The sequence below is a fragment of the Heterocephalus glaber genome, unplaced genomic scaffold, assembly GCF_053883595.1.
Source record: "Heterocephalus glaber isolate CG9 unplaced genomic scaffold, H.glaber_assembly_v1.0 deba00000122, whole genome shotgun sequence".
NCBI lineage: Eukaryota > Metazoa > Chordata > Mammalia > Rodentia > Bathyergidae > Heterocephalus > Heterocephalus glaber.
In genome coordinates, this window is record NW_028258138.1 from 76,814,311 (window position 1) to 76,842,045 (window position 27,735).

At 54.4% G+C, this 27,735-nt stretch overlaps 1 protein-coding gene across 6 annotated transcripts in view; it reads left to right on the forward strand.

The window, feature by feature from the left end:
* Positions 1–1,225: 1,225 nt before the first annotated feature.
* Positions 1,226–27,735, forward strand: part of LOC101710111 (sodium channel protein type 5 subunit alpha) — a 96,912-nt gene continuing 70,402 nt past the window's right edge. For 5 of the 6 annotated variants that reach the window (XM_087216501.1, XM_087216504.1, XM_087216499.1 and 2 more), the window contains exons 1-5: positions 1,226–1,378; positions 16,776–17,100; positions 19,431–19,548; positions 25,223–25,313; positions 26,606–26,734. In XM_087216501.1, the coding sequence (XP_087072627.1) occupies positions 16,828–17,100; positions 19,431–19,548; positions 25,223–25,313; positions 26,606–26,734 (611 nt within the window). In that variant the 5' untranslated portion in view covers positions 1,226–1,378; positions 16,776–16,827. Of the gene's footprint in view, positions 1,379–16,775; positions 17,101–19,430; positions 19,549–25,222; positions 25,314–26,605; positions 26,735–27,735 lie in introns of those variants that run through there. The other variant, XM_087216518.1, reaches the window with a different exon arrangement.

Sequence of the window (27,735 nt, forward strand, 5' to 3'; positions counted from 1 at the left end):
CCAGTACCTCAGTGCCCTCCGAGACCCCAGCACTCGTTTGCCTTCCAGGAGTGGTTCTTGCTTCTAGGGGACTCGAAAATGAGGGAGAGAAGAAAGTAAAATGCTGTTGTAGATGAAAACAATGTGTGTGTGAGTGTGTGTGTGTGTGTGTGTGTGTGTGTGTGTGTGTATGCGCTTCTGGGACGGCTCTGAGCAGTGGCCACTGCAAGTAGGGAAATGCGCTGTCCCTTCCCACAGCCTCTGGGCAAAGGCTGGTGGTCCATCTGGTTTGGACAGGAGAGGTGAGCTCTCCCGACTCTGGGCGCTACCTCGCAGCTCCAGGTGCATACATGGGTGCCCGCGTGTGCAAGGACGTCTCTCGGAGTGTGTGCACCCCTATAACAGTGTCCTTGTGTGAGACCGTGGACATGTCAGTGTGATTCTGGGTCTCTGTGTGTGTCACGGTTATACAAGGCTAGAGGGCTGAGTGTGACCGTGCATCTGCATTTGTGGGGGTGTTTGTGCGTGTGTTGGTTGTGTGATTGATCTGGATTCTGTCAGCACATGTGCGTCTATGTGTCTGTGGATGTATCCACTGTTGTGCCAGCTTCCATGCTGTCACCGTGTGTCCCTAGGGTAGTGTGGCTCTATGTGAGTGTGTGCTGTAGCAGTGCCAGTGGATGTGAGTTGCTGAGTAGAGAAAAGTGTCCCTGAGTTTGTCAGGGTGTCTGCCTCAGTGTCAGTGTGTGTCAGCGATGTGTCTGTCCGAGTCCATGTTCGTGTCCATGTGTGTGAGCGCAGGTGTGTGTCTGGGTCAGTACGGATGTCACAGATGTCTGCGCCCACGTCCACAGGTGTTGGCGATGGGGTCCCAAGTCTGCGAGAAGGGGTGTGTGTGTGCACAAGCGCATGTGCCCTCGGTCGGCTCGGCGCGTGCCTGTCCGTGTCGGCGTGGGTGGCTCTCCCTGGCGACGCGTCCCCAGGTCGATGTGCGCACGCCGCCGTGCGCAGTGTCCGTGGTCGGTCCGCGTCCGCGTGGGCGCTGTCCATGGCGGGGCGCCCCGGGTCGGCACGGGGGTGTGCGCCCTGGAGAGGGCCGCGAGGGGAGCGCCACGTGCGGAGCCCGGCTTGTCGCTCTGGGGCGGAGCCAACCCGGAGCCCCGTGCCCCAGGCCGAGCCCAGGCGGGGCCCGCCCCCGACCCCGCCCCCAGCCCGCGCCCGCCCGCCGAGCCCAGAGCCCTGAGCCCGAGCAGAGCCGGAGCCGAGACGGCCGCGGCGCCGTGGGATGCGGGGATCGCGCCCCCGGGGCTGCTGAGCCTGCGCCCGTGCCCAGAGCCGGGGCCGAGCCGCGTCCGCGCCCATCGCCGCCGCCCGGTGCGGGCCAAGCGGGGGACCCCAGGTGAGAAGCAAGCGCCCCAGCGCCGGGCGGCCCGGCCCGGCCGGAACCCCTCCGCCCGCCGCCTCCCAACTTTCCTCCCCGAGGGCCCGAGGCTCCAGCCCCTGAGCCTTTCTGCTCTGCCCGGGTCTGCCCGGCCGCTCCCTCCCCCATCGCGCCCCCGAGGCTGAGCCGGGAGCAGAAGGGGCGCAGCGCGAGCTGGCTATGGGGATCCCCCGGGGGGCGTCTCTGGTAGCTGGCGCCCCCTCCTCTCCCCTTTCCTTCCGGGTTTCCCAGTGCGCTGTCGAGGGCCGGGGGAGGGGGAGCTCCGGCCCGGGCTTCCCGGGCCATCCTTGGCGCAGGCTCCGGTAGGGTCTGGGATTGGGACCCGGATTCCCGAGGCGGAGACCCCAAGGTCAGAGCCGCTACAAGGCACGCAGTCAACGTGTTCCCAGAGAACGGGGCTGAGGGGGACTGGGAATGGGAGAGAAGGCCAAGCACCCCTTCTCTGGGCGCTGAGGAGCCTTCAGCCAGGGCTGTTTTCTCTGTTGGACGAGATCTCTGCGTGGCTTGACAGATCTCCGTGTGCTCTAACGCAGGAGAGATCTATGTGCGTTTCCTAGCTCTGAGCCCCAAGACCACGAGGAGATCTCCGTGCCCTCTGACGCCCTGAAGTGGCTGCGTCTCCTCTGTCTGGTCTATGTGTGGGGGCGCAGAGAGGTCTCGAGGCGCTGAGATTCAGAGGAGTCCTCTGCCCTCGCTGCTCTGGCCTGGTCAGACTCACCCCTTCGGGAGGCTGCTCTTGACCTCTGTTATTTCCTTGTCTTCCGTGGCGCTGTGGGAGGAAGTGGAGGTGCCTCCTCGGGTGGCCTTGTCTGGGGGGCTGGTGGAGGCAGAGATGTGAAGAATGGCGGTGGCAGAGGTGCCGCTCTGGGGAGACACAGGGGACAAGGGCCTGGCTGCAGGCTGCCTCACAAACAAACACCTGTTGGAGGGCAGCGCACCACAGCCGCGGCCCAACTCATGCCTTTCTCTTTAGTGCCTGGAGCCCAGCCTGGGGACATGGGATAGGGACCCTGTCAAGGTCCTAGGCTGGCTTTCCACTCCCTGGCTGTCTGCTCACCTCTGGCTGAGACTTCAAGCACCTCTCTCCCAGGGTCACTAGACCCACTGGGATGGTCTCCCAGTGGCAGTCAGCCAGCGAACCTCATAACCTCCAGGACAGTGGGCATCTCGCCCCCTCCCAGCTTCCCACCATCCCCATGGGCCTAGATCAACTCGAGTCCCTGCCCTCCACAGTGTCTTCTGCTCTCATCCCTGCCTAGTGAGAACTGGACTGGTTATATGAGTGGTGGTGATGAGGGTGGACTGAGGAAGGGACAGGCAGACATCACAGGAGTATGGGGGCGGGTGGGGACAGCCGAGGTATAGAAGAGATTCTTTGCTAGCATGGCCAAAGTGCTTCGAGAGCACCATTAAACTTTTAACATAACCCTATCACCACCATGTTGTAAACGTAGGGAAACTGGGGGCCAGGGGGCATCAAGGACTTATTCAAGGTCACACAGAAGGTCACTGGATCCAGGGCACCACTCTGGATGGAGGATCTGAGCAGAAAGGGAAGTAGCCTTCAGCTAGTGTGGCTTGGACAGCCGTTGCACTTACTCTAGGGGCTTGGCATCGTCTCTATGTGGTGAGCAGCACTCCTCTGGAAGAATTCCAGGATGGACTCTCAGCCTGAAGAGTGGGCCTGGAGGAAAGGTGGGAAGCACCAGAGAGAGCTGGGGACACGGAGCGCGAGAGGCCGGTGACCGTGGTATCCACAGAGAAGGGAGTCCCGAGAACACTCGACAGTCATACGTGGAAGCCTCTGTTTCACAAGAGGCCAGTTCCTGCTGATCCTTGGGGAGGTTTTTGGAAGATGTCCAGTGGTAAAAGTGTGACCCCAGAGCCCACTCAAAGGAGGAGTGATTACCTTTGGCCAGACAATCGAAAGTCTCTTTCTAACAAAATAACCTTCCACCTGGGTTTTGGAGGATAAATAGTTTTCCAGGTGAGGACAGTGCAGTCCAGCCCTCGGAACTGGAATGTACTAAAGCAGGGAGATAAGAGACAGCACGGATGTTAATTAGTTGCATGATCTGTAGGGTCCATGGTGCAAGGGAGAGAAGAACGGAGTGAAAGCCAAGTAAGTCACGGGAGCCCTTGTGAGCTCTGCTCTGGAATTGAGAATTTATCCTCAGTAACGCTGTAAAAGTAGCTAACATGAACTGTGTGCTTGCTGTGGGCCAGGGGCACCCTGAGCCCTTTGTGAGGCCCTTCTCACTGTAACTCCTTGCATCACCATGGGCAGCAGGAACAATAATGGCCACTTTGCAGAGGATGAAACTGGGGTCCAGAAAGTAGAGCAGCTGCACCCTGTCACACACCTACTGGGCAGCAGAACTCGGCCCGGTGTCAGTGGATCTGCTCTGTGTCGTGCCGCCTCCCCAGAGCAGACTGTGGGTACTGTGGGAAGTCTTTAAGTTGAGGAAGGGGTGACAGGCAGGTTACTACAGGTGTCTTCGTCCCCATGAAGGGATGCACTGCTCTGCCGTCCCTGACTTCAAGGGCTTGATAAGGAGGAGCATGGCCCGTGTCACTCTGTGAGAGGGGAAGGGCAAGCAAAGCCCAAAAAATGGAGGGAAGGGGAGAGGTATTTCGGGTTCCCAGAAGAACTGCTGGCCTCCAGCAGGGAGTTAGGGGCATGGATCAGGAAGGACATGCCCTCCGGAAGGGGGTCTGGGCTGGAGACCGGAACTTGGAGTCCTCAGCCAAGGCTGGTGTGCAGAGCCAGCAGTGAAGTGAGAGTCCAGAGAAAACGCAGACCTTTGATTCTCAATACTGGCAGCATTAACCTCACTTGGAAAACTTTCCATAAAAATACCCATGCCCACTCCAGCCACTGATACAGTTGGTCCTTGGGAGGAGCTTGAGCAGCAGTGGGTTTGTGGTAGAGGGGGTGAGAGGGAGGAAAGTTGAGTCAGGAGCCCAAGGGCACTTCAGCAGTGAAGGCCTAAGTCTACGAGGAAGGCTGGGAAGAAGCAGCCAGAGAGGAAGAAGGAAACCAGGAGTGGGAGTTGTCCTGATGGCAGAGGTGGGCAAGTCCCAGGAAGAGGGACAGCCGCCTGACCTTTCCTTTGTGGAAGTCCCTGGGTAGATGAGAAAGAATGAATAACATAGAATGAATTGCCCATTAGATTGAGCAAATGGGAGGGTGCTGGCGACCTTGGCAAGAACTTCACTCTGCACCTAAAGGGTACAGTGCCCTGCACCACTGGACTCCTGATGAATGAATGGGTGGGTGGATCAGAGAATGGACTGGTAGGAATGGGAGCCAGTTTGGAGTGTGGCTTGAGGGTGAGCAGGAGGTGAAGACGTGGAGACAGCACGTGCAGACAGCACTTTCAAGGGGTTTGATGGTTGAAGAGGGAAAAGAGAGATAGAGGTGAAAGTCCCACAGCTGAACTACAGAGGCGGCAGAGAGAAGCCAAGGCCCATGGGCACCTGTGGACAGAGGCTGGGTGGTACAGCCACAGGGTGGCAGAGGCCGTGGCTACCAACCATACCTTCTGCCAGCCCAGGCTGGCCTGACGAAAGTCTGAGGCCGAGTTCAGCCTCACGTGCTGGGGAGGGATGAGGGAGGACATTCAGTATCCATTTGAGGCCACAGAAGTTTCTAGAAGGTGTCATAAGACCTACAATGACTGCTCTCATGAAGTTTGCATATTTCTGGGGAAAGACAGACTGGATACTACTAAACAGATACAGAAGATAATAATCCACAGAGACTGCTGTGAAGGAAGAGAAACAGGATCGATCAGAGAGCAAGGGTGATTCTAGACTGGCTGACCAGGGAAGGCCTCGTGGAGGAGGAGACTGATCTGAGGCCTGAGTAATGAGAAAGAACGGAGTCTGAGGAGATCCAGGGAAAGGGTATTGATGAGGAAGCTGCCAGTGCAAAGGCCCTGAGGTGGGGACAGGCTCAGGAGGACAGGGGGAGGTGGAGCGGTGCCATGCCTCAGCTAACTCCACCTCTCAGTGGCCTGTCCCTTCAGCCACGCACGGCTCACACCACTCGCCTCCGCTGGCAGCGGTTCCTGGCAATGAGATTATTTTTAGACACAACTCTCCTCTCTGTGGGCCCAGAACATACCGTGTCTTTTTAAGATGATCAATATGGAATGGCACTATTTATAGAGACCCCACGTCAACTCCTGAGGCCTGGGACCCCCAGATAGGGGAGAGAGTCCAAGGCCAGGCTTTGTGGGGACAGGCACCACGGCTGGCACAACCTCAGGGACATCTGACATAGATTCTTTGAAACTTGTGTCACCTCCTAGCCTGCACTCGCCTTGTTCCTGCAGTCACGACCATGGGCTGGGGGTCAGGGACCAGAGTGACCAGCAACCTCCTTTCCTGAAGGGGAACTAATGTGGCCCAGCCCTGGCAGAAAATTGATGTGTGCCTGGTGAAGCCACCACCGAGTGGGACAGTTTTCAGCCTCTTCTGCCATCTTCACTGTTTTCTACCTGGGGGTGGGGGGAGAACATCGAGGGCCCTCGCAGTTTCTCAAGTCACCCCATGGGCTGGAAAGCCATCTGCCCAGGACAAGGAGAATGCAGGCCTGGAGTTAGGGGCCCAGCTTCCCTGGGGGTGGTCAGTATCTCCCAGAGCAGCCAGGGAAGGCTTCGTGTAAGAGGAAGGCTCGATCATACCGGCTTTGCAGAGGTGAAAGGGATGCAGTCATGCCTCGGACTGGAGCCTGGCTGTGGAGGATGATTGGAATTTGGTGGTGAATGATGAAAGTATTTGTCTCTGGGCCTGTTATTAGAAGAGAGTGTTTGTACTCTGAGGCCTGCAGCCTTTCTCTCCTCGGTTCCTTCTGATCAAATCTCCCCGGGAGGCAGTAGAAAGTCAGTCCCGGCAGGGGTATTCAGGAGAGAGGGACCAAGCTGCTCCTACACAGCTGCGTGTGTGGGGCAGGTCCCTCACCCACTCGGTGGTCCCCCTGCCCCCATCCCTCATGCTCTGGCTGCTCCCATACTCCTGGAAGGCTGAGGCCACTGGCCACAGCAGCTCAAGGTCACACAGGCATGGGGATGCCAGAGGAGCTCTCAGCCCGGGGCACCTGTGCTTTCTGGGAATGGATCCGGAGCTGCAGGAAAGCCCCTCCTGGCATCCGGAGGGCAGCAAACAGCTCTCTCTTGTGGGTATTGATTCCTCGAAGGCCTGTGTGAAGGAAGGGCTGGCTGAAGAAGCAGTTTTCTGAGAGAGGGCAGGGTAGGGAAAGGTGATCTGGCTTCTGGCCCCAAAGCAGTTCTCAGGCCACATTAGCCCTTCCCCACCCACACCTGAGCGCCGCCCCCCACCAGATGGACCTAAGGAACAGGTGAGATCAGACCAGAGGAGGGACCGGCAAAGCCCAATCAGTGCTTCCTGCATAGCCCTCAAAGCCCCAGCCTCCTGGACCCACGGGCAAGAGCAGAAAGAGGGTGAGACAAACCCTTCAGAGCCTCTGGCTGCCCAGCTCTGCTGCCTCAGAGCAAATTCCCAAGAAGAACCCAGCCCATCAGTCTGCTGTCCTTTGTCTGTACTAGGGCCCCGCCCAGGGGACCTGGGCTGGTATGGGGGTTCGGGGATCCTGAGGCCAGAGGTCTGTCCCCCACAGCCAGACCTGAGCAGAGGGAGGCACAGGTGCTCAGCTGCAGGGCCTCGTGCAGCACCAACCCTGACACTGTGCTGAGTCGGATACAGCACAGACTGCCAGTTAAATAATGCGACAGCTAGTTGCCAACAAAGCTGGAAACCCAGGGAAAGCCCCCGCTTACTTGCCGAGCCTGGTGCCTATTAGATGTGTAATTGCTGAGCTTCCGTTTCAGGAACGTCTGAGGGAAAGAGAGAGAGAGAGAGAGAGAGAGAGAGAGAGAGAGAGAGAGAGAGAGAGAAATCCCTAAGGTTCTTTTGGGACCTACTGTCCCCAGAGATGGCTGGACTTTGGGTCCCTTCCAGCTCTCCCCTTTCATGGTCGCATTAAAGACTTATCCATCCTTGAGATGGATCACTTGTGTTCACAGTACAGGGCCCAGGTAACTTGGATGGCACTCACAAGACATGACAAGTTACAATCTCAAAAACATTATGTTGAACAAAAGCAGCCCAACTCAGAAGAGCCTGTATGTGTGAACTGACCTCCGGTGACAGAAATCAGAACAGTTGGCTGAAAGGCACAGAAGGGGTCTTTCTGGGGTGAGGGAAGGTTTACTGTGTTGAGGCAGCAGGTGCACAGGTGTGTGCGTTCATCACAGTTCACCCACCTCTACAGCTAAACTATTTAAATTTTAAGAGCATTAAGGAAAAAGAAGTTGCACATTTGCCTGTACTGTGTCTTGGACACTTTGGAGACTTGGATTTAGAGCCTGGGTAGATTGGATTTCTCCCGCTGGGTGATAAGGGCCTCAGAGGGTAGACCTCCCTGGGTCTACCCCTGGTACCCCTGGGCCATGTCTGTCTCCTTCAGTGCACACAATAGGTGCCTCATAAATGCTTCTGTCACCCTGGCATCAGTACACAGTTCCCCATGAAGGCTTTTATCACTAGGTATCCAGAGAAATGAGTTGGAAGGCACCGGGCTCCAGAGTCAGGGTGATGATTGCCATCTTGAAGGCAGACATCTGTGGGAGTTTTGGGGGGCCCCTCTCTGGTGGGTACCTTCCAGGTCTGATTGTATGTGTGCTTGGTGGGCTAGGCACCTGCTCTGGTGTCTGGGATGGAAGTGACCCTGGTGACTGAGCAGAGGCTCTAACTCTGAGCTGCTGTGGTCTCGGGATCTCTCAGGCTTCCACCGAGGAGACCCAGGGCCCTGGCTGTGTTGGGTCTTGGCTCACACCACAGCACTACTCAGCACTAGGGCACTAGGATCCCCCCTGCCTGGGCCAGTAAAGGGGCTCAGGAGGAAGACTCAGGCCTGGAGGGGGTCCTCACAACTGGGGGAGTTTGCTCTTCCCTGGGCCCAGCACCCAGACACTGCTGAGCAGCTCTTAGAGAGAATGAGCCACTGTCAAATCCCCACCCCTCCTTACCGTGGGGGAGGGGCAGGGAGGAGAAAGCTGGGCTGGGGGCACCTTCAGGGGGAACTCGCAATGCCAGTTCCTTCTTGGGAAGTGAGCTAAATGCAGCTTGGAGCTGAAGGTGCTAGCTCTCCTCTCAGCTCCCACCCTGGATGGAACCTTGGTACCACAGACCCCCGTCTTACCCAGCCTGGGGAATCACTTCAGCAGAGCTGAAGCGAGCAGGGTTTTCCAGTCAGCTGAATTAGCCTCGGCTTCAGTCGCATGTTGGAATAAATGAGATGCAAATATGTGTAAATGAGGGCATCCCCAGATTCAGGGGAGGGCGTGTTCCCTGCCGGGTGGAATGGGGGTGATTCTGCCGGACTTCCCCAGATCGCTGGGGGTGGGATGGGGACGCTTGTGCATCCTCAAAGGAGTGGAGCCTGCGGGGAGCAGGTCAGTGGAGGCCCTTGTGCAAGGACGCATCAATGTGCCTTTGATCTGGGAGCAAGGGCCTGAATGCACAGGCCACAGCACCAGCTGGCACCCCCGAGGAGGCTTTGTCCCAGCGGTTACCCAGGAGAGGCAGACTGCAGATAATTGCCTGGGCGGGCTGGAGGGGTTGTCTGAAGCCAGCTGTCGACCCCTCCCCTTCCCCCAGCATCCCAACCTGCGGCTTGAGCTCCACAGCCACCCACCACCACTGTTAGAGACAGAGTGGTCACTCTGCCAGGACAGCTCTCCTTCCATCCACCCACACTCCTCCTGGACTCCCACCCTCAGAGGCCAGCCTGAGGCCTGGGCCCCTGAACGGGTGGCCTTCCAAACTGAGAGCTTGATAGCCAGAACTCTACATTTTTCTGATGCCATTCAACAGATGCACATCACATATGCAATTTTAGATTTTCCTAGCAGCTATGTTTAAAAAAGTAAAAAGAAACAGATGAGATTAATTTTAATGTGTTTTGATCCAGTATAGTATCAAGTTAAATATTATGTTTCACTTGCAATCAATAAAAATTATTAATGAAATAGTTAGCATTCTTTGTCTCCAAGGAAGCCTTCAAAAGGTGAGGATTCCCAAGCGCTTGTCTCCATCTGAGCTCAAGTGAGTGAGTCGCTGCTGTGTTTGATAGTGCCAGAGCTGGAGAGTGCTGGAGGATCACTTTTTTCAGGAAAATTGCTGGCTCTGGGCATAGGCAGAAATTGGCCAGGTCTACCTGTGAGCCCTGGCCCAAGCATGGGCACCAGCCTCATAGGGAAAGGCCCAGCCTTAACTGTGCCAGCCACTGACTGTTAGTCTTGGAGTGGAAGTCACAGACCGGCTCAGTCCAGACAGGCAGCCACAGGTTGGCCATGTCCATTTCTCCCAGCTCTCCTTGCCCTAGGAGGCAGGAGGCAGTGCAGTGCAGTAGTCTTCAGGAAGACCAGGGCTTCTTGATCTCTAAACATCAGACTTCCCATAGGTAAAAGGATGTTGTACTTTCCTAGGGTTATTTCAAGGAGGAAATAAGATGAGAATAAGGTGATCATAACAGCACTTAGAACAGTCTGAGCTCATAAGCAGCATGTGATACTATGGGACAGCCCTTATCCCGTGCCCACCCCAGCTCAGAGTTGGGGAAACTGAGGTCCCAAAGGAGGACCAGGATCACAGAGTGGGCTTGTGGCTGGCCAACAGGATGGTTAAAATCACATCCATTCATACACTCATTCCTTCAGTCATGGGCACCTCCTTGGGCCAGGCCCTGCTTTGAGAGCTCAGGACACATGCCAAGTTGGGAGGTATGGTGGAAGTAAACTATTCAACCCTATGATGGAGTGAATGTGGGAATGCAGGTGTGCTAGGAGGGAGGGCCGTGTGGAAGGCAGGTCCCCTGAGCAGGGTCTGTCACGAGCTCAGTAACATGCACTGTGTGACTATGTTCCTGTCCAGGGTGGATAGTGCTATGAGACTGCAGCAACACTGAACAGATAGATACCTGTCACTTGGGGATGCTGTGACCGTTGTTATGCCACAGTGCAGCTCACACTCACATGTGGGTGGTGGTGCTGGTTATGCAAACCTGCTACACCGCTAGTTGTGTAAAAGCAGAGCTCAGCTGGGTACAGTGGCACAGGCCTGTGACTCAACCACCAGGAGGTAGGGAGCTCTTGAGTTCAAGCCCAGCCTGCTCAACATAGCGAGGCCCAGTCTCAAAACAAAAGTATAGCACATAAGTGGTGTACCCCGTACATAGTAAATGACTGTGTTACCAGTTTACATATTTACTGCACTATGCTTTTATTGTTGTTCTAAAATGGACTCCTTTAAAAAGTTTATGTAAAGCAATATGCCTACTATGCTGGCAGCAGCTGCATACAACGAGTGTTTAGCTCCCTGAAATTGCGTCAAGAGGCCGAGTTGAGTTCAGGGCTGGGCGCTGCTCGGTGCGTGGTAGAGGGTATGCTTAGCTGACGGGTTCAGTCGCCATTATCCAGGCCAGAAAGAACAAAAAGGCCGCACCCAGTGCCTGACCTTTCCCATCTAGTCTTGTGTGAGTGTCCTCTGCGAGATGCACACAATGGCAGGATCACCTAATGATGCTTGCTGTTAAGCAACACATGGATGTCATGATAGTGATAACTCAATGATAAAAGCACCTAATACTCACTGAACACATGCTGTATGCCAGGCCTGGAAACATATGCAGGATACGCCTCACAGCCTGGCGAAATAGTTAACAATTATTAACCCCATTACAGACAGAAAATCACACTGGAGAAATCATTGGCGTGCCCAAGGATACTTAGTAAATCAGTGTCAAGGCCCAGGTTCCTGTAGGTAAGCTAGCTTCCACTCCACAGCTAACCACTACCTCCCTCCATGCAAGAACAGGGCATCTTCAAATGGGGAAGGAAGCAGGGAGCCCAAAGAGGAGCAGACACAGAGATGGAGCAGGTTGTCTGGATCAGGGCATTGTCTCATTGCCAAACTCAGCAAGTCTGCGTAGAAAAGTTTCTTGCAAGTCAGCGTGGAGTCTCTTTGTTGATGAGTTGTTCGTTTTCTCATCTTCACCTGTTGATTTGGGATCCACCACCTTGGGAAGAAAAGAATTCTGTGACATCATCTGTGGGGGTATGTACCTGGTGGGTGCTGATTAGATGTTCACTACATCATTTGGTTAATGAAATGAGCCTGTGAGCTGAGGTGCAAATTAGTTAGCATGTTCTCCTCCAGGAAGAAATGAAGTTGCCACTGCCTGCAGAGTGAGTGAGGCCCCCAGTTCTCACATCAGTATCTGGCTCCTGGGCTTGTGCTTGTCAGATTTCTGCTAACCCCATCCTCTGTCACTGCTGTGGTCAGTCTAGACTCTAGGGGCACCTGTCTTCTTCATGTGTCCCATCACACTGTGCAGAGAGCAGGAGCCCCAAGCTCATAGGTGGTGTGGCCAGGGTGTGCCCAGGAGTCCATGATGCCCTGGTCTCCACCCCTGGAGGGTGACCCCCTGCTTCAGTGGTACCCATGCCCTCTCCCCAGGGGCAGGCAGAGGAGAGTGCCACAGGGCCTGGCGAAGGTGGGCCCCGGGGAGTAAGACTGCAAGCCAGGGTGGTGGGTGCTTCAGCCTGAGGTCACTAGACCTCCAGGCAGGAGAAAGGAGCACTGGAGCAGAGGAAGCCAGAGGAGAGAAGCTGGCAGAGATTTCTGCAGAAGCCTGGGAGCCACTTCCACAGAGCACTTTGCATAAATTTACATGGCAAAGAATATCCTTTCAGGCTGGTTTCCAGAGGCTCCCATTCCAAGGAGACCAAAATGCCAGACATGACTCAGGACACTAGAGTGTGCCTGCCTTCAGGGATCTGGGATTGGAGTAGGCAGGGACCTTGCCCCTCTGTGACCAGCCATCCTGGGATGTAGGAATTTCACTATTAAAACCAGCAAAATCCCATGAAAACCAGGAGTCATTCTGCATCAGGCTGCCAGGCTGTGGGTTCCATGTCACGGCACTATAAGCACCATTGATTGGTCACCAACTAAGCACCCCTGGGTTCAGGGAGGCCAGTTGAGAAGTACAGGGGGTCCCCGCTCTGGTGGAACAGTCAGTAGCCTCCCCACACCCCACAGCATCTCTGATAGTCCAGTGGGATAGAGGGCGTTCCAGGCCCTGACCTAAGAAGAGGCATCCAGGTGCCTGCGGAGACCAGCCAGGGCAGGGCTGGGTGTGGGGACACAGAGAGGGAAGCTGACATAGGTGGTTGGACAGTTAGAGGTGTCCTGGTGGAGGCAGCTGCTATCATCTGGGAACAGAGAATGTTGGGGAATGTCTCCATGATGGAGTGGGATAGAAGGAAAGAGGAAAGCAACAGAGGCATGGCCATGGTCCCCAGGCAGTGGCACTGGGGTTGGAGGCAATAAAACTGGGGTTGGGTGGAGGATCAGAAGAAGAGGTGTCAGGAGGAAGAACTGTGAAAAGGCAGAGTCACAGTTTGCTCCCTCTTACTCTCTGGAGCCAGTGGCCTGTAGGGCGAGGTGAGCCTAGTAACCAGAGGCAGATAAGCGTATGTAGGAGGAGCAGGGTTTCCAGAGTGAATGGAAAGACAGGGCAACTGGCCTAGGCCAAGTGCTCACAGAAGGAGCTGTCCCAGCAGCTGCAGGGCTGGTGGAGAGGGAGCTGTCCTGGGGGAAGGGAGGACTGTGCACTGGCCTCTCAGGAGAGAGCAGCTATGGTTTGGAATCAGACCCACCACAGTCTCTCCAGCTGCTGAGCTGTCACAGAGACCTGCTCAGGTGTTTCCACTGCAGTCCCACACAGCCACAAGTAAGGCCTCCCCAGAGCTGAGGCTTCTTCCCTAGCCTGAGCCCCCTCAGCCTGGCATCCTAGGAACTGCAGCCCAGGCTCACCTAGACCTGCCCACAGCTGGGCATGGGCCTTGAGCTGCTGGAGAAAGGGCAAGGCCAGGGCTGGGTGCAGGCAGCTGGTGAACAAGGGAGAAAACGAATCCTGCTCGCCCATCCTGAGCAGGCCCAGGGACAAAAGACGCTCTTGGCACATTTGCTTTGGAACCTGAGGCTGCCTGGCTGCTGGGGAGCAGGAAACTTCATCTGGAATCTGGTTTCAGCCACTCCCCTGGGTGGCCCATACCTATCCCTAGCCAGGGATCTGAGGGTGTGGGTGCTCAGCTGGCGGAGGCCAGCTGGAATAAGACCCTTAGAACCCGGGGCCCCATTGTGAGTGCTCAGATGAAAGGGACTGGACACAGGTGCTACTGGTCTCTGTGCATCCCCCAGGAACTGGCCCCTAGCCCTTGAGGGTTGCTCTGCCTCTCTTGCTGGACTCAGGATGGAATTTGTCCAGCCCAGGGGCAGGGCAGGCAGGGGTCTCCAGGCCAGGCTTCCTTTCAGTACACCTTTCAGTGTGACCTCCATCCCTGCCCAGAAGTAACAGAGTCCAGGGGAGTCTGAGCTGCAGGCAGCTAGGGACAGGCTGAAGCCCACCATGAGCAGAACCAGGGGAAACCATCAGAGTCCCAGAAGGACACTGAGTATCTCTTTGTCCACCTTCCTTACCTCACAGACAAGGTGAGGGGTAGAGGAGGACACCCCAGGCTTAGCAACCGAGCAGAGACTAAGCCAGGATCCTAACCTTTCTTTGCCAGTTGGGCAAAGCCCATTTCAGAATCAAGCAAAACATACAGGGTTAAAAAGAAAACCAGTTGTATTGAATACAGCTCTGAGCACACTTGAAAGTCAACTTTTGATAGAGTAATATATGTGCTTCTTTATTAATGTTTTAAATAACATTGAGCAGCAGGTCTAAGTACTGTAATTTTGAAATAGTGATGAGCATTAATAATATTCAAGATACCAGCAGCAACTCTTATGAGACAGGGAGCTAGTGCAGGGCCTTTTGGTCACCGGTAGTGCTAACACTTGTTTTGTTGCCCACAGTCATACATGAAGGAAATGCTAAATTTGAGTGGGAGTTTGGAGAAAAAGAGATGCTATTTCTCTCCCGAATCCTTTCCCCATCCCTCCAAGGGATCTGTTAAGAGCCACCAAACTATATAGACAATCAGAACTCATCCATCCACTCAGCAGTCAAGAGAGAGGTTATCCTTGTCAGACAGGGAGGGTCATGTCTGGAAGAGAACCCGACTGAGGGACAGATTAAAAACAATCTGTGACCTTATCTAGGTGCTGGTTACCAAGTGTGTTCAGTTTCTGGAAATTCATCCACTTATACATTTATTGCATGAATCCTTTATTGCAACACAAATTACAAATTACTGGAACAGACATACATGCAGGTGCAAACCTGTACACACACATGCACACTGTTGCTGGTGTGTGCTAGTGAGCCTCTGTACATCCATGGGCGTACACGTGTCTCCAGAACGCTTGCAGGTGTATGGACACAGATGAATACAGTGAGACAGGAAACACTATTTTTAGCAAATAATTCCAAGCTAAAGGGGTGGCCTCCCAATTTACAGAACTAATGATTGTTCCCGGTGCAGAGGGTTGCCATTCAAGGGACTGCTGTCATCCAGGCTCGGTATTTTTATTTTTTAAGTAAAAGGAATAATGGCTTTATTGTTTTTATAAGTTCATCATAACAAATTCAGGCAAGAAAAAAGTGCAAAGAAAGTTTCAAATTATCCAAATTCCCCCCAACTAGAGCTGTTTACTTTCTGTGAAAAGTGTTAGTGCTCTCTGTTCACTCAAAGATGGAAGGTAAACAGGGAAGTTGCTTTTATGAAGTGAAAACATACAACCTCACCTGTTATTTTTATCAGATTCTCCTTTATCTTCTTGTGAATGAAACAAGAAACAGAGAGGACGGGGTGGCTCTAAAAATACAGGTCCAGGGACCTCTGTCCTTCTCCCTTCATGCATGCCATGCTGCATCTCCCCGGGGACCAGCAGAGCCTTTCTGAGGTGGGGCTGTGTTGTGTGTGCTCACTGCTTACCTGCCACTTGGCCAGGTCCCTGCGGTCCCTAGTGCTTAGGGGGCCCCAGTCCAGGCCCTTTGCTGGCTCTACACAGGGATGGGTACAGCAGTAGCTCAGGGGGTTCTTGGTGACTTGTTTTGCAGGAGTAAGATCAGAGCAAAGCCCCTGGTTGATGACAGGAAAAGATTCTGTCCTGGCAGAGATCTCCAACAGGTGCCCACTATGCCCTCTCGCGCCAGTGCCTGGCCTTTCCCGGGTTTGATGTGGTAATTAGCAGCACAGTGTCCTGGCTCGGTTGTCATATCAGGAGCCCTTCTGACCACATCCTGTTTGGGAGGGGCAGTTGGGAATGCATTCTTCTGCCTCGCTGTCATAGGCAATGTGTTCACACCACTTTCTAGATCATTTGAGGCCACCAGGGGCCACATTCTCCCAGTTTGATGTCACATGCATATGCTGACTGGATGTCCTGGTCAATAGCAGTCACGGTTTTCTGGTTCTGCTGTCCCTTGGGATTGGGGTTTATTTGTTCACCTATAGGGGGAGGAGGGAGAGGAGCCATGAGAGGAGCCAGAAGTGCTCATGGGCATCTCCCATCTTTGGAATCAGATTAGCTTGGGAGGACCCCATACCCTGGGGATTCCTTTGAGATCCCCAGCAGGGACTCTACGACAGCTGTGTACATCAGGGTGCCAACATCTGGATGACAGCTCCAAAGTTGTTGGCCAGATGTTTCTGAAAATCCACAGGATTTTCCTGGGTCTCCTACAGCAAAGAAGATGTCCCATCAATTGACACCCCAGGTGAAATCTGAAAACCACCACTCCCCTCAAGGGCACACTGAGACAGCACTTAGGCTGGGGCTCTGCCCCAGAGAGGAGGGCAGGACCTGGTCCCTTCTGATGCCCCGGCTCCCCAGCACTTACTGAGTCCTTTATTTGTTCAGGACCAGCTATGCCAAGAATCTGGAATAAAAAGATGACAAGACCTGCCCGTTCCCCATGGGGCATCCCCTGTCAGCTGAGGCAGTAACACCACTTGTGGGGTGTCAAATGAGGACAGGCAAGGGTGCATGTTTCCTTCTGTGTTGGATGAGGCATGATGAAGGTGCTGCATTGACACAATTGCTCTTGCCAGGCTGCATTCAGACATATTTGTTAGAATGGGAAGGGACAGTGACTTCCCCGGGGACTCACACACGCCCCACAGGCTGGAGGGTGTGGTACGCCCAGGCCAATGTCCACTGGGTGTGCCTGTGCAGTGATTAGCAACCTGAGGTCCCAAGAATCTTTGCGAAAACTGCACTTCCCTCCACTGTCATGGCCACACCTCACAGGTCCGGCTGCCCTGCCCTTGGGCCCTGGCCTCCCATCAGGCCTGTTCTCTGTGTCTTCCAGCTTCCCCCCCAGGCACTGAGGACAGCCTGTGCCCCAGAAGCAGGATGAGAAGATGGCAAACTTCCTGTTACCTCGGGGCACCAGCAGCTTCCGCAGGTTCACAAGAGAGTCCCTGGCGGCCATCGAGAAGCGCATGGCTGAGAAACAAGCCCAAGGCTCGGCCACCTCACAGGAGACCCATGAGGGGCTACCCGAAGAGGAGGCTCCCCAGCCCCAGCTGGACCTGCAGGCCTCCAAAAAGCTACCAGATCTCTATGGCAACCCACCCCGAGAGCTTATTGGGGAGCCCCTGGAGGACCTGGACCCCTTCTACAGCACCCAAAAGGTGACTGTCAATCTCTCCCCATCCCACCCTTCCATGCAGCTCCCTGTATGGCTGCTGAGCAGACCTGGTTTCCTTGGGCGCTGTGTTTGGGGCAGCCCCTCTGGGCTGTGGAGGATGACTCACTGGTCATCTGTATTCCAATCACTTTCACTTTGGAGTTCTAGAATAAAGGACAGGAATTGTGCGGCTTGAGCTGCTAGCTTGATGCTATGAAGGAAAAAGAGGGCAGCCTTCCCTAATGGAGACCTTTGAGAGTTACCTGTGGCTAGATGTTCACCACTGGAGGACTCCTACCTGTCCCGTGTGTGTGTGTGTGTGTGTGTGTGTGTTTGTGTACATGTGTGCATGTGAATTAGAGTTAAGTTTGGGCCCCAGGAGACAGCATATGGTCTCTTCCACAAACCAGAGACCGCATATGCCACCCCTCCCCAGCAGCACCGAGATCTTGCTAGGCATTGGCTGTGCCTACTGGGGCCACAGCAGCAGCCCCCTGATCCTGTGAACCTGCTGTGGGACCATAAGTCTCACCAGAAACCCTGAGAGAGTGAGGGGCAATAACTGCCAGGTTGCTCTGCTGTTGTCCCTCTTGAGTGTAGGGGAGGAAGTGGCTTTTGTCCACTTTTGGGGTGACTCAGGCTTCCCCCCAGGAGTGAGCTCCCCAGCCTGGATCCCTGCCTGCTCTGGCCTCTTCAGCAGGACCATGGGTCCTGGCCTGCACTGCCAGCTCACAGGTGCACAAGGCCCTGCTGAGGCTCTGTCTCCCTGCATGCTGCCACGCTTGCTGCCACACTCACAAGTCCCCTATGGACGGATTTGAACTTTCCCCAGAAAGGGGGGGTTACCAAGGAGGACAGTGGCTTCTCACATCTCTACAGTCACCCCAGGCTGAGGTCACACTCGGGGAGCATGGGACAAGTGTGATCAGCGTGAGTGTCTGCTTTTATATGAACACGTGGCAAGTGTGAGCAGCGTCTGTGTCACCAAGTGCCTGAGTGTGACTGTGTATGACTGTGGTTCAAGAGAGTTTAGAAGCCCAAGAGCCTGTGAATGGCTGTTGTTTACACATGTATATAAACAGGCAGGAGAGGAGCCCTTGAACCTGAACCTGGGCCTGCTCCTAGACTTCCAGGTGAACCTCCCCTGGTTCAGGTGACTCAGGTGGGCTCAAGGTTAGGGAGTGGGGTCAGAGTTCATAGGTTGGAAGCCAGGATTAATCGGAGTGGGTGGGCCTAGGTCATGGTTCGTCAGAGCTGGAGGGGGAATTGGGGTCGAGGTTAAGGCCTCAGCAGGTAGGAATCAAGGTATTATGGTGAGAGGACAGGTGGCAATTAGGTTGGAGTTAGCTGGGACAGGCAGGAGTCACAGCCAAGGGACCTTCCTGAGACTGGTATCAGGGCCGGGCTGGTGTCAGCCTGGGAGGAGTCAGGGATCACCATTTGTTCAGTCCATAAGTCTGGAGATGCTTGAACAGTGGCTCCGGGTCATAGCCACTAACCCCTTGTCTCACACCGGCCACACTGTTAGCAGCCCCTCAGGCTGGTGGACGCACCACAACAGAACTTTTGGCTCTGTCTGTCTGGTCAGCTTGTCTCTCCAGCCCAGATTAAATAGAAGCTTGTCCCACCAGCCCAACCCCTGAAGAAGTGAGATCCCTGGGCAGTACCCACACGTACCTGGGAAGATGGGAAAAGCCTGCTGTCCTCCAGAGCTGCTTTTGGCCTAGGCTCCCAGCTCATGTGCTCATGGTTCAGCCTCCACTACTCGTTATTCACATACCCTAATCAGCTGTGTAGACGGAGATCTCCTAGAAGCCCAGGGTCCACCTTGGGTGGCTCCTGTTCCCAAAGGGTCATGGGTGGGGTAGCCAACTCTCTGGATGGTCTCTTTTTCCTCTGTCGCTCTCCTTCTCACCCTGCCCCTGCCCCTCCCCCTGCCCCTAGCCATGTCTTCACTTCCAAAGGGCCCAGAAGGTGTACAGGGCAGGGCAGTCACCCGAGGGAGAAGGGGCAGGAAGAGGCACCCCTGGGTCTTCTGGGTCTCTGTTGTGATGACAGCTGGGCAAGGACCATGAAAGACCTCTTCTTCTTGGGACTGTAATTCTGAAACTAAATCTCAACCAACCTAGTATTCCCTAAACTAGACCTCACCATGAGCCAAGCAGTGAGGGTCCACTGTACTGCTGAATGTGCTGGCTGCCCCTTCCCACCCCTCTTCAGTGCTCCCCACCCTGCTACCATCCTACAGCTCTGAGTCCACAGCTGACCCTAAAAGCCTCTCTCCACATGGCCGGAGAGCTGCTGCCCTGCCCTGACATCATTCTCTGTCCGCAGACCTTCATCGTACTGAATAAGGGCAAGACCATCTTCCGTTTCAGTGCCACCAAAGCCTTGTACATCCTCAGTCCCTTCCACCCTGTCCGAAGAGCAGCTGTGAAGATTCTGGTTCATTCATATCCTTTGCGGTTCCTCTCTGTCCTGTGTACCTTCTCTGGGGTCCCATACTGAGGATGTGTGAAGAGTGCTGCTCCGCCCATCCAGTCCTGGTGTAGGGCAAGCATGGCCCAGCCTGACTGCTGATTGAAATGTAGAACCTTGACACCCCACACCCCCCTCAACACCCACCCCCCGACCTGCTGAGTCAGCACCTGCAGCTTAACGGGATCCCCAGGGGATTCTTGGGTTCATGAAGGCTTGCGACCCCTCCCTTGACCAACCAGAAGAAAAGCATCCTAAAAGTCAAGTGACTGAGAATCCCAGAGGCCTTTCCCTGGCTCTAAGCATCCCACTGCTGGCACACCACAGGGCCTGCCACCTCCCCACCCACTTGTGGGGACCTTCAGGCAGGTCACCCAGGCTCAACCAAGGAAAAGCCATTTCCCAGTAAAGAGGCCTCCGGCTTCCTCTCACGTGGGGATCTTTCGAGAGAGGCAGCACTTACTCTAGGACTAGGTGTTGACAAAATGTTTGCAGTTTCAGGGCAGCTCAGAGAACTGTGGTTAGCATTAAATTATATAAACCACAGCCCAAAAAGCTGCAGCCTGTGGAGAGAGCTAGTGGAGCAATGCACTGAGATACGGGACCTCGTCAGCCTTGCTGGGCTGGAGGGGGCTGTGCTCAGGCAGAACGTGGGATGGGTGACAGCCCCTCCTCCACCTGTCCTCTGAATGTCGAAGATGGAGCCCTGGGGAAAAGCTGGTGTGGACTGCAGAGGCATTTACACTTGACTCTGAGCACCAGGTTGGCCTTTCCTTTGGCCGCTGGTGACCAGGGGAAGTGCACAAATGCAGGCAGCTCTGCTCTCATCTAAGCAATGCTGCAGGCTCTGCAGTGTGACAGGTTGTGGGGCTGGTGGGCTGGCTGGACAATGCTCCCCAAGGTTCCTTTCAGTCTTCTGCTGTGAAAGGTGAAAGGCCATTCCCCTTGGGAGCACCACAGTCCCCTCTGTGAGATAAGGTAACTACACAAATAGTTGTCATTCCTGCCAGAGTGTGGTCACAGCCTGGTTCGAAGAGCAGAACGCCCAATCAAGCAGCTGGAAGAGGAAAAGCAAGCTCCCCCGCTGGCTCTCTGAGCTGGTCTCCAGCTTTGCTCCAAGGGCGGGGCCTCCTTGAAAGCATCCTCTGGCTCTCACCTGGGGCTTCTCTTCCAGGTATCTAACCAACCCAGAACTGTTTGGCAGCTACAGAAGCCCCCAGGGATGCAGCAGCAATCCCAGGGCTCCTGCCTGCCACTAAGCTGGGCTGCAGGCAGATGAGAGGCCAGGGAAGTTGGTAGGCAAGGGAGGCAGTGGGGGTGCTGGAGTCCTCGACCAGCCCAGAGGGTCTGCTGAGCAGTGGCTCTGGGGATGTGAGGTGCTGGTTCCACCTGGCAGAACTGACCCTCGGGGCTCTGAAGTGGCTGCTTTCCACAGGGTTGCCACCCCAGGAAGTGCTCAGTGTCTGGGAGGCCCTATCCTGGGCTCCTACCGACTGCCTTGAGGTTCCACTCACTGCCTGGGGATGGGAGCAAGTTGTTGACCCTCAAAAGCGCCACCTAGTGGGAAGAAGGGGCAGGATTTGTGGGGTTTGAGAGCAGCCCCTTGTGTCCTTGAGTCTTGACACCTTTCAGGATTTTGTAGGAATTGCCAAGTCTCAGCGGCACCCCAGAACCTGCATGTTAGCAAGGTTCTCATATGCATACTGCTCTCGGGCAAGTTTCCAAGTGTTTCCAAATGTCACCCTGTGAGGGCCACCTCTGTGTCACCTATTTGTTTAACAGGCAAATTCCTTGACCTTTCCAGATTTGAATCGCCAGTGTGAGGTTAGGAATCGACAAGCTCTCCACTCATTTCCTTTTCTTCAAATTGAGATATACTTCACATATCATACAGTGTATCAATTCCAAGTGCACAATTCTGAAGCTTTTAATACATTTGCAAGATTATGCATCCCTTACCCTATCTTTCCATCACCCCAAAAAGCAACCCTGTGCATTTCTAATGAATAGCTAGATCTCATGTTTAGAATTGTGAACTTTCACTCTGCTTAAATTTTTACATTCATTCAAGCATCTGCTAAGTCCCTACATGTGTAAAGTAGGCTCTTTGGAAATGGCAAAGACAAACTTAAAAGGGGACAGGAATCCTGCCTGGCAAGAAAGTCTACTCCCCAATAGCCATCCAGGGGTCCCTGGTAACCATGCAGGGGCCCACAGCAAATGCCCCATCCAGCCATTTTGCTGGGCTCTTTGCTGTGTGCTCATAGTACAGCCTTAAAAATTGCTGCAAATGTACATATGTGCATGTAGATTTATTTTTTATGTATTTCTGTTATAACTCCGCAGAACGTATTCCTGCTGGGATTAAATTAAAGAAACCAACTGAACTCCAAATTCCACAGTGGTCACATTCAGAAAGGGCTCACATTCACTCCAAGAAGCATTTTTCCTTCCTGGGTGGACAGGATCTGCTCACAGAACCCTTCCACCTTCCCCTATCAGACTCAAATGAGCACTCACACTGTGTGTGTGTGCGCAAGTCTGCTTGTGCACACATGCATGTTCATTTAATACCAAAAAGTCGTGAAAGCACCCCCCCATGGTTCATTCCTTTCCCTTGGGAATTTTTGGTTCAGGCATGCCCCTCAGCCTATATGGGCAGTCCTCGCTGGTATTGTAATCACAGGGTGGCAGTGGGTGATTGGGACAATGATACGACAGGATTGAAGACGTCCCGCTGAGCTAAAGCCTGGAGAGCTGGCCTTTGCCTCTCCCCACACAGAGGACCAGCTTGATCATTGGCCTGAAATTAGCAGGCAGTGCAAACAGGTGCACCCTGGCCAGTTTAGTTGACTCATCTGTCTGGTATTGGCTGCATGCTGGGCTCCACGGGGGACCTGGGGAATGCTTTAGGCAGAACCACACGGTCTGAGTAAGAGGTGATCTAATACACACACACACAATGGAGAACAGTCAAAGTGCCATCCTTAAACCAGGGAAGCCAGGCAAAGACTTCGAGCAGTCAAGTGGCAGGAGGAGAGGCTGCCTCACCTCACTCTGAGCCTTTGCTGGCTCGTTGCCCATTGTGGGACCAGGCTGTGAGCCCCTGCTCCTCCCTGGGTCTTAATGTCAGAGCCCTCACTCTGTCTGTCTCCAGCCAAGTGCACTGGTCCAAGGCACCCCATCCACACTGCTGCTTTCTGGAGAGGGGGGCTTTTCTCTAAGGAGTGCTGGAAGAGGTCTGCTCAGTGCAGGTAGGAGCCTGGCTCCACAGAGAGGGGTCTCAGAGGCCCCAGTCCTCACTGCTCCCCTGGGACAACTGGGCTGCTAGAGGAACCCCAGCCAGCCTTTGGTGCCATCTAAAGGCCTCCTCCAGGAAGCCTTCCTGCCCGGTCCAGCCAGAAGTGTTTCCTTCTCATAACTTCCCATCTCAGAGCACTTCAGGGTCAGGCTCTGCTGTCTCTCTGACTCCAACACAGGGCAGGCACTCATGTCCAGGTGAGGTTTGCTCTTAAAAATGGCACACACTTGCATTCCCCTCTTGCATGGCAGTCCCCTTCATTTGGTTTTCATACTGGCCCCATGGATGGCAGGTGAGGAATAACACACCTGCTGGGAGGTGAGGGCCAGAAGCAGTGTAACTCACTCAGACCCTCCAATCAGGAGGCAGGAGAATGGCCCTCATGACCCATGGTATCCTTGTGTAGCAAGGGGCTGGGAGCAAGGCCTGGTCCCCCTGGAGGACAGCTGGGGCTCTAGTTGGCTCTGCCACCCATCAGTTTTATAAACACAGTAGTTTCCTGATGCTGCTGAAACAAGTGACTGCAAACTCCATGGCTGAAAACAACATACATTTATCATCTTACAATGTGGAGCTTCTCACTGGGCTCAAGTCAAGATACCAACAGGGCCATGTTCCCTCTTGTAGGCTCTAGGGCAAGTCTGTTTGCTGGGCTTTTCCATTCCTCAGCTCCCAGTCCTCTTCTCATCTTCAAGCCAGCAATAGCCAGTTGTGTCTTCTAGAATCACAAGGTGCTGACCTTCTGCCTCCTCTTTCTCAAGAACTACATCAGGCCCACTTGGATGATCCAGGGTGCTCTCCCCACCTCAAGGTCCTCCATTCCATCACATCTGTGAAGTCCCTTCTGTCATAGAAATTGACATAGTCAGTTTCCAGGTGCTCAGAACTGGTCATCTTTAGGGGAGTCATTATTTTACCAGTGGTCACATTCCAGTGACCTTCAACTTGACCTCTTTGTGCCTCAGTTTTCTCATTGCTTAAAATGGAAACACCTCAGACGGTTGGTGAGAGGATCACATTAGTTGATGGACACAGCCTGGTTTCCAGGAAGGGCTCGATAAATACCCACTCAGCATTATTACCTGCATATCTCTGGAACCATCTGGGATTCAGATGTCTCTCTGTCCCTTGTGGGGACAAATAAAGGCTGAGGGGCTTGTGAACTGTCACCCTGTGAGGAAAGTCTTGGGGGCATCCTGGGTGTAAAAAACCATGTGTGTGAGAGACAAGGGCCCTGAGATGAGTACCTGACCCGGCCCTGAAAGCTGGAGAGGGAAAGTGGCCTGGCCATGGCAGAGGGCTGGGTAGATACTACACTTAGGAAGGGACTCCAGTGCCTGGAGAGCCACCTTCTGGCCAGGGTGTCCTGAGGGCTTCCAGCCTGGATCTGATCAGGGGATTCCCAAAGCCTGATCGCTTCTCATTGCAGACGGGTGATTGGAGAATTTATTATAAACTGGAGGTGGGTTTGGGAGGCTTCTTTTCTGATTGCCTGGATTCCCCAGAAGGACCAGTGGTGGGAAAGGAATGCACCTGGTTAGATTCCAGGGTAGGGGGCACCCCCTCTCCCCAGCCAGGGCAGTCAACGTTGAGCAAGTGCAGCTTGGCCTGGTCTTGGGTCAGACAGCGCTGGCCTCCCCCCAGGCAAGCAGAGTTGTGCTGGGGAGGGAAGAGGCAGCCTCTGGAGTTCAATTACTGCAGCTCCTGGGCTGCCTATGGGAATTGCCTTTGGGCAGCGGAGAGCTGAGGCTGGGCCATGGGTTTGGGAGCTGGGGCAGCCACAGGGAGTGGGAGGCACAGCCTCTCTTCTCAGCCTGGGGAGGGGACTTGTGAGGGCACCACAGTGTCCCTGTGAAGGGCCAGGCCTCTCAGGTGGCCCAGCCCTTCACAAGGCCCAAGGCCTGCCCCTTCTGCCCCTGAAGGTCTTGCAAAGGTGATGGAGAGGTGGAGGAGGCCAGTCAGAGCTGTGTCCATCCTGGCCAGAGTTAGATAAGCCTAGGCCAGTGCAGTTCAGGGCTGAGGGCCCCCAGGGATGCCCAAGACACAGTCTGGCATTTGAAGAGTACCCCTTCCAGTAGGAGACAGGTGGGCTTTGCCATTCAATGAGCAGCTGAGGCTAAAAGTGCTATGCTGGATGCTCTGGGAGTGTTGATGCCACCACAACCAAGGAGTTGTCAGGCTGCTGGGTGCTGAGGGCTTCCTGCTGAGGGGGTCTTGAAGGGTGCATCTCCTTGGAACCCTTCTCTTATTGATCTGGCAGCCCTGGCCTGGCAGTATTGTCCCCAGGGCCGGGACTCTGTGGTGGTACCTGGCTGGCTCCACACGTATCTTCCTTGACCTCTCACCACGCTCTTCAGCATGCTCATCATGTGCACCATCTTGACCAACTGCGTGTTCATGGCCCAGCATGACCCTCCATCCTGGACCAAATACGTTGAGTAAGTATCTTTAGGGCCTGTCACTGCATTTTCCATCCTATGCTGTGACCCCTAAAGACACCCAAAGAAAGCTGTGTCCAGGTCCAGAAACCAGTAGGTGGCCTTGGTCCTGCCTCTAGTCTCTTTTACCTTTCCCAGTCCTTCCAAGTGCTTGTTTTAAGTTTTGCCCTCAGTGGAAGACCTGATTGGCAGGCACAGAAGGGACTTTCTCCTTGTCCCTATGGCATTGGAGAAGGCTCTGAAATAATAATGGTAATTTACTGAGCACTTAGTTCTTGCCAGGCAATGTCTTGGAACAATAATCATGGCCTCCTCTAACCCTCCAGCAACCCAACAGAGTAGGCACAACCACCATCCCCACTGGACAGAGGAGCAGCTCTGGCCTGATGTCATGCAGGTAGGCAGTGTGGCCACAGAAGCCCAGGGCTGTCCCCATGTCAGTACTGCACTTCGCTGCCTTTTTCCCAAGTCCTGCCTCCCATAACCATTTATACAGTCTTAGAAAATGACTCCTGGTCTTTTCTTCCCAAATGAAAGTACCTCTCCTGCAGGTTCAAAGCCCACTTGACAACCCTTACTGGACTGGGCTCCTGCAGAGGCCAACAGAATGTCTGGCAACCTTTTGTACAGAAATAACTTGCCAAGTTGTTCTCCACATTCACACAAGGCTGGTGGTATGTGAACGGAGCTTCATCTGGCTGCTCTGAAACCTGGGATGTGGTTTTCTCTCATTCCAGCCCTCTTGGCCAATCCCAGAATCCAAGCATTTTTGATTCCCTGGGATGCTCCCAGCAGAACAGCCGCCCATCCAGCCTCACACATTAGAACAAGAGCCCTTCAGGCTGAGGCAGCTGAATCTGCCTCCCCTGTAGGCAGTTAAGGATGCCCCAGTCTCCATTGCTAGTCTCTGAGTACCCACGTGCCTGGGAAGGAGCAATGACTCTGCCTATCCATGGGGAGACCCCGTGGTCACCAAATGCCCATGGACCCCAGGGCTGGGGGAAAACGTAGGTAGGAGTCTTCTCACCCTGACAACTAAGAGAACATGAAGAGTTCACTGGACACATAGGAGGTATGCAGTAAAATAAATGGGAAAATAGACTGTTGAGCCAGATGTTTGGGAGAGAGCTGCAGTCCCCGACTCCAGCTCTACTCTGGGGCAATGCAGAGAGCTGGTGTGATAGCCCCTTGGCATGGGGAGCTACACTGGGCTTGTACCACGTAGGGAGTGTGGTAAGCCTGGCCCATGGGCTTCAGCCTCCCTGCCAACCCCACTGGCCTCTCCTCCCCAGGTACACCTTTACTGCCATCTATACCTTTGAGTCTCTGGTCAAGATTCTGGCTCGAGGCTTCTGCCTGCATGCATTTACCTTCCTCCGGGACCCATGGAACTGGCTGGATTTCAGTGTGATCGTCATGGCGTAAGTATCTTGCTCACGGCATCATGCTGTGCCATGCCAGGCCACACTAAGGGGCAGTTCCCCAAGCCCCAGCCTCCGGGCTTCCTGTTGCAGTCACCTCAGCTCTGCATCCAGGCTATAGAGCACTCGCCTTGCTGCTGTGGCAGAAGGAGGACCAAGTGGTGGCCCTGGTGGGGAAAGGCAGGTCCACATAGCTCAGGTGGCCAACAATGGTCAGGCCCCCTGGTTCATCTGAGCCCATGGCAGCCCTGTGCTCAAGGGACATCACTGAGATTCTGCTTTAGCATCCTCTGCTCTTTCTTCCAAGAGAAACCAATATTACAGCCCCAAATCCCTGGCCTGCTGTGGACAGTGACTTGGATTCCAAGGTGATTAGGAATGAAATTGCAGTAAAGGAGCCTGGAGAAGTGACCAGGCATCCCCCAGGAGCTTGGGACAGGTAGACAGGGGCATCTGCTCTCTCCATTCAGAGGCCCTGTATTCGGCACATTTTAGGGCACCCTGTCCTCCACCCAATCCAGTGGATCTTCACACCAGCCAGAGAGGTTGGCTGCAAGGGGCTACTTAGCCCCATTTTATTGACAAAAAACTGATGCCAAGGGTCCACAGGGAGCCCACTGAAAAGAGAATGTGACCAGGCTTGCTTCGGCCCAGGTGAGGCCTCACTTTCTTTCCTAGGAGCCCTCTTGTAGAGGGCTGTGTTGAGGAGGTGCTCAAACCTGTGTGTGTTGGGGATCATATGCTGGGGTCTGGTGATCAGGGTGGGCCTGTCATGCATTAGTCCTGAGCAGGGCTCGGTTTGGCTCCCATTTTCTGAGGGTCTTGGAATCAATGGATCCACTTGTTCACTGTAGAGCTTTATTTAACCCCAAATGTGAGTAGTCCTGAATTCAGCCATGTTATGGGGAGTGAGGACAAAGAAGGGAAACTGGACTCTCCCAGCGGGGCACGGTCTGACCAGATGGAGAAACTGGTGGTTAGAAAATACATCAGAACCTGTT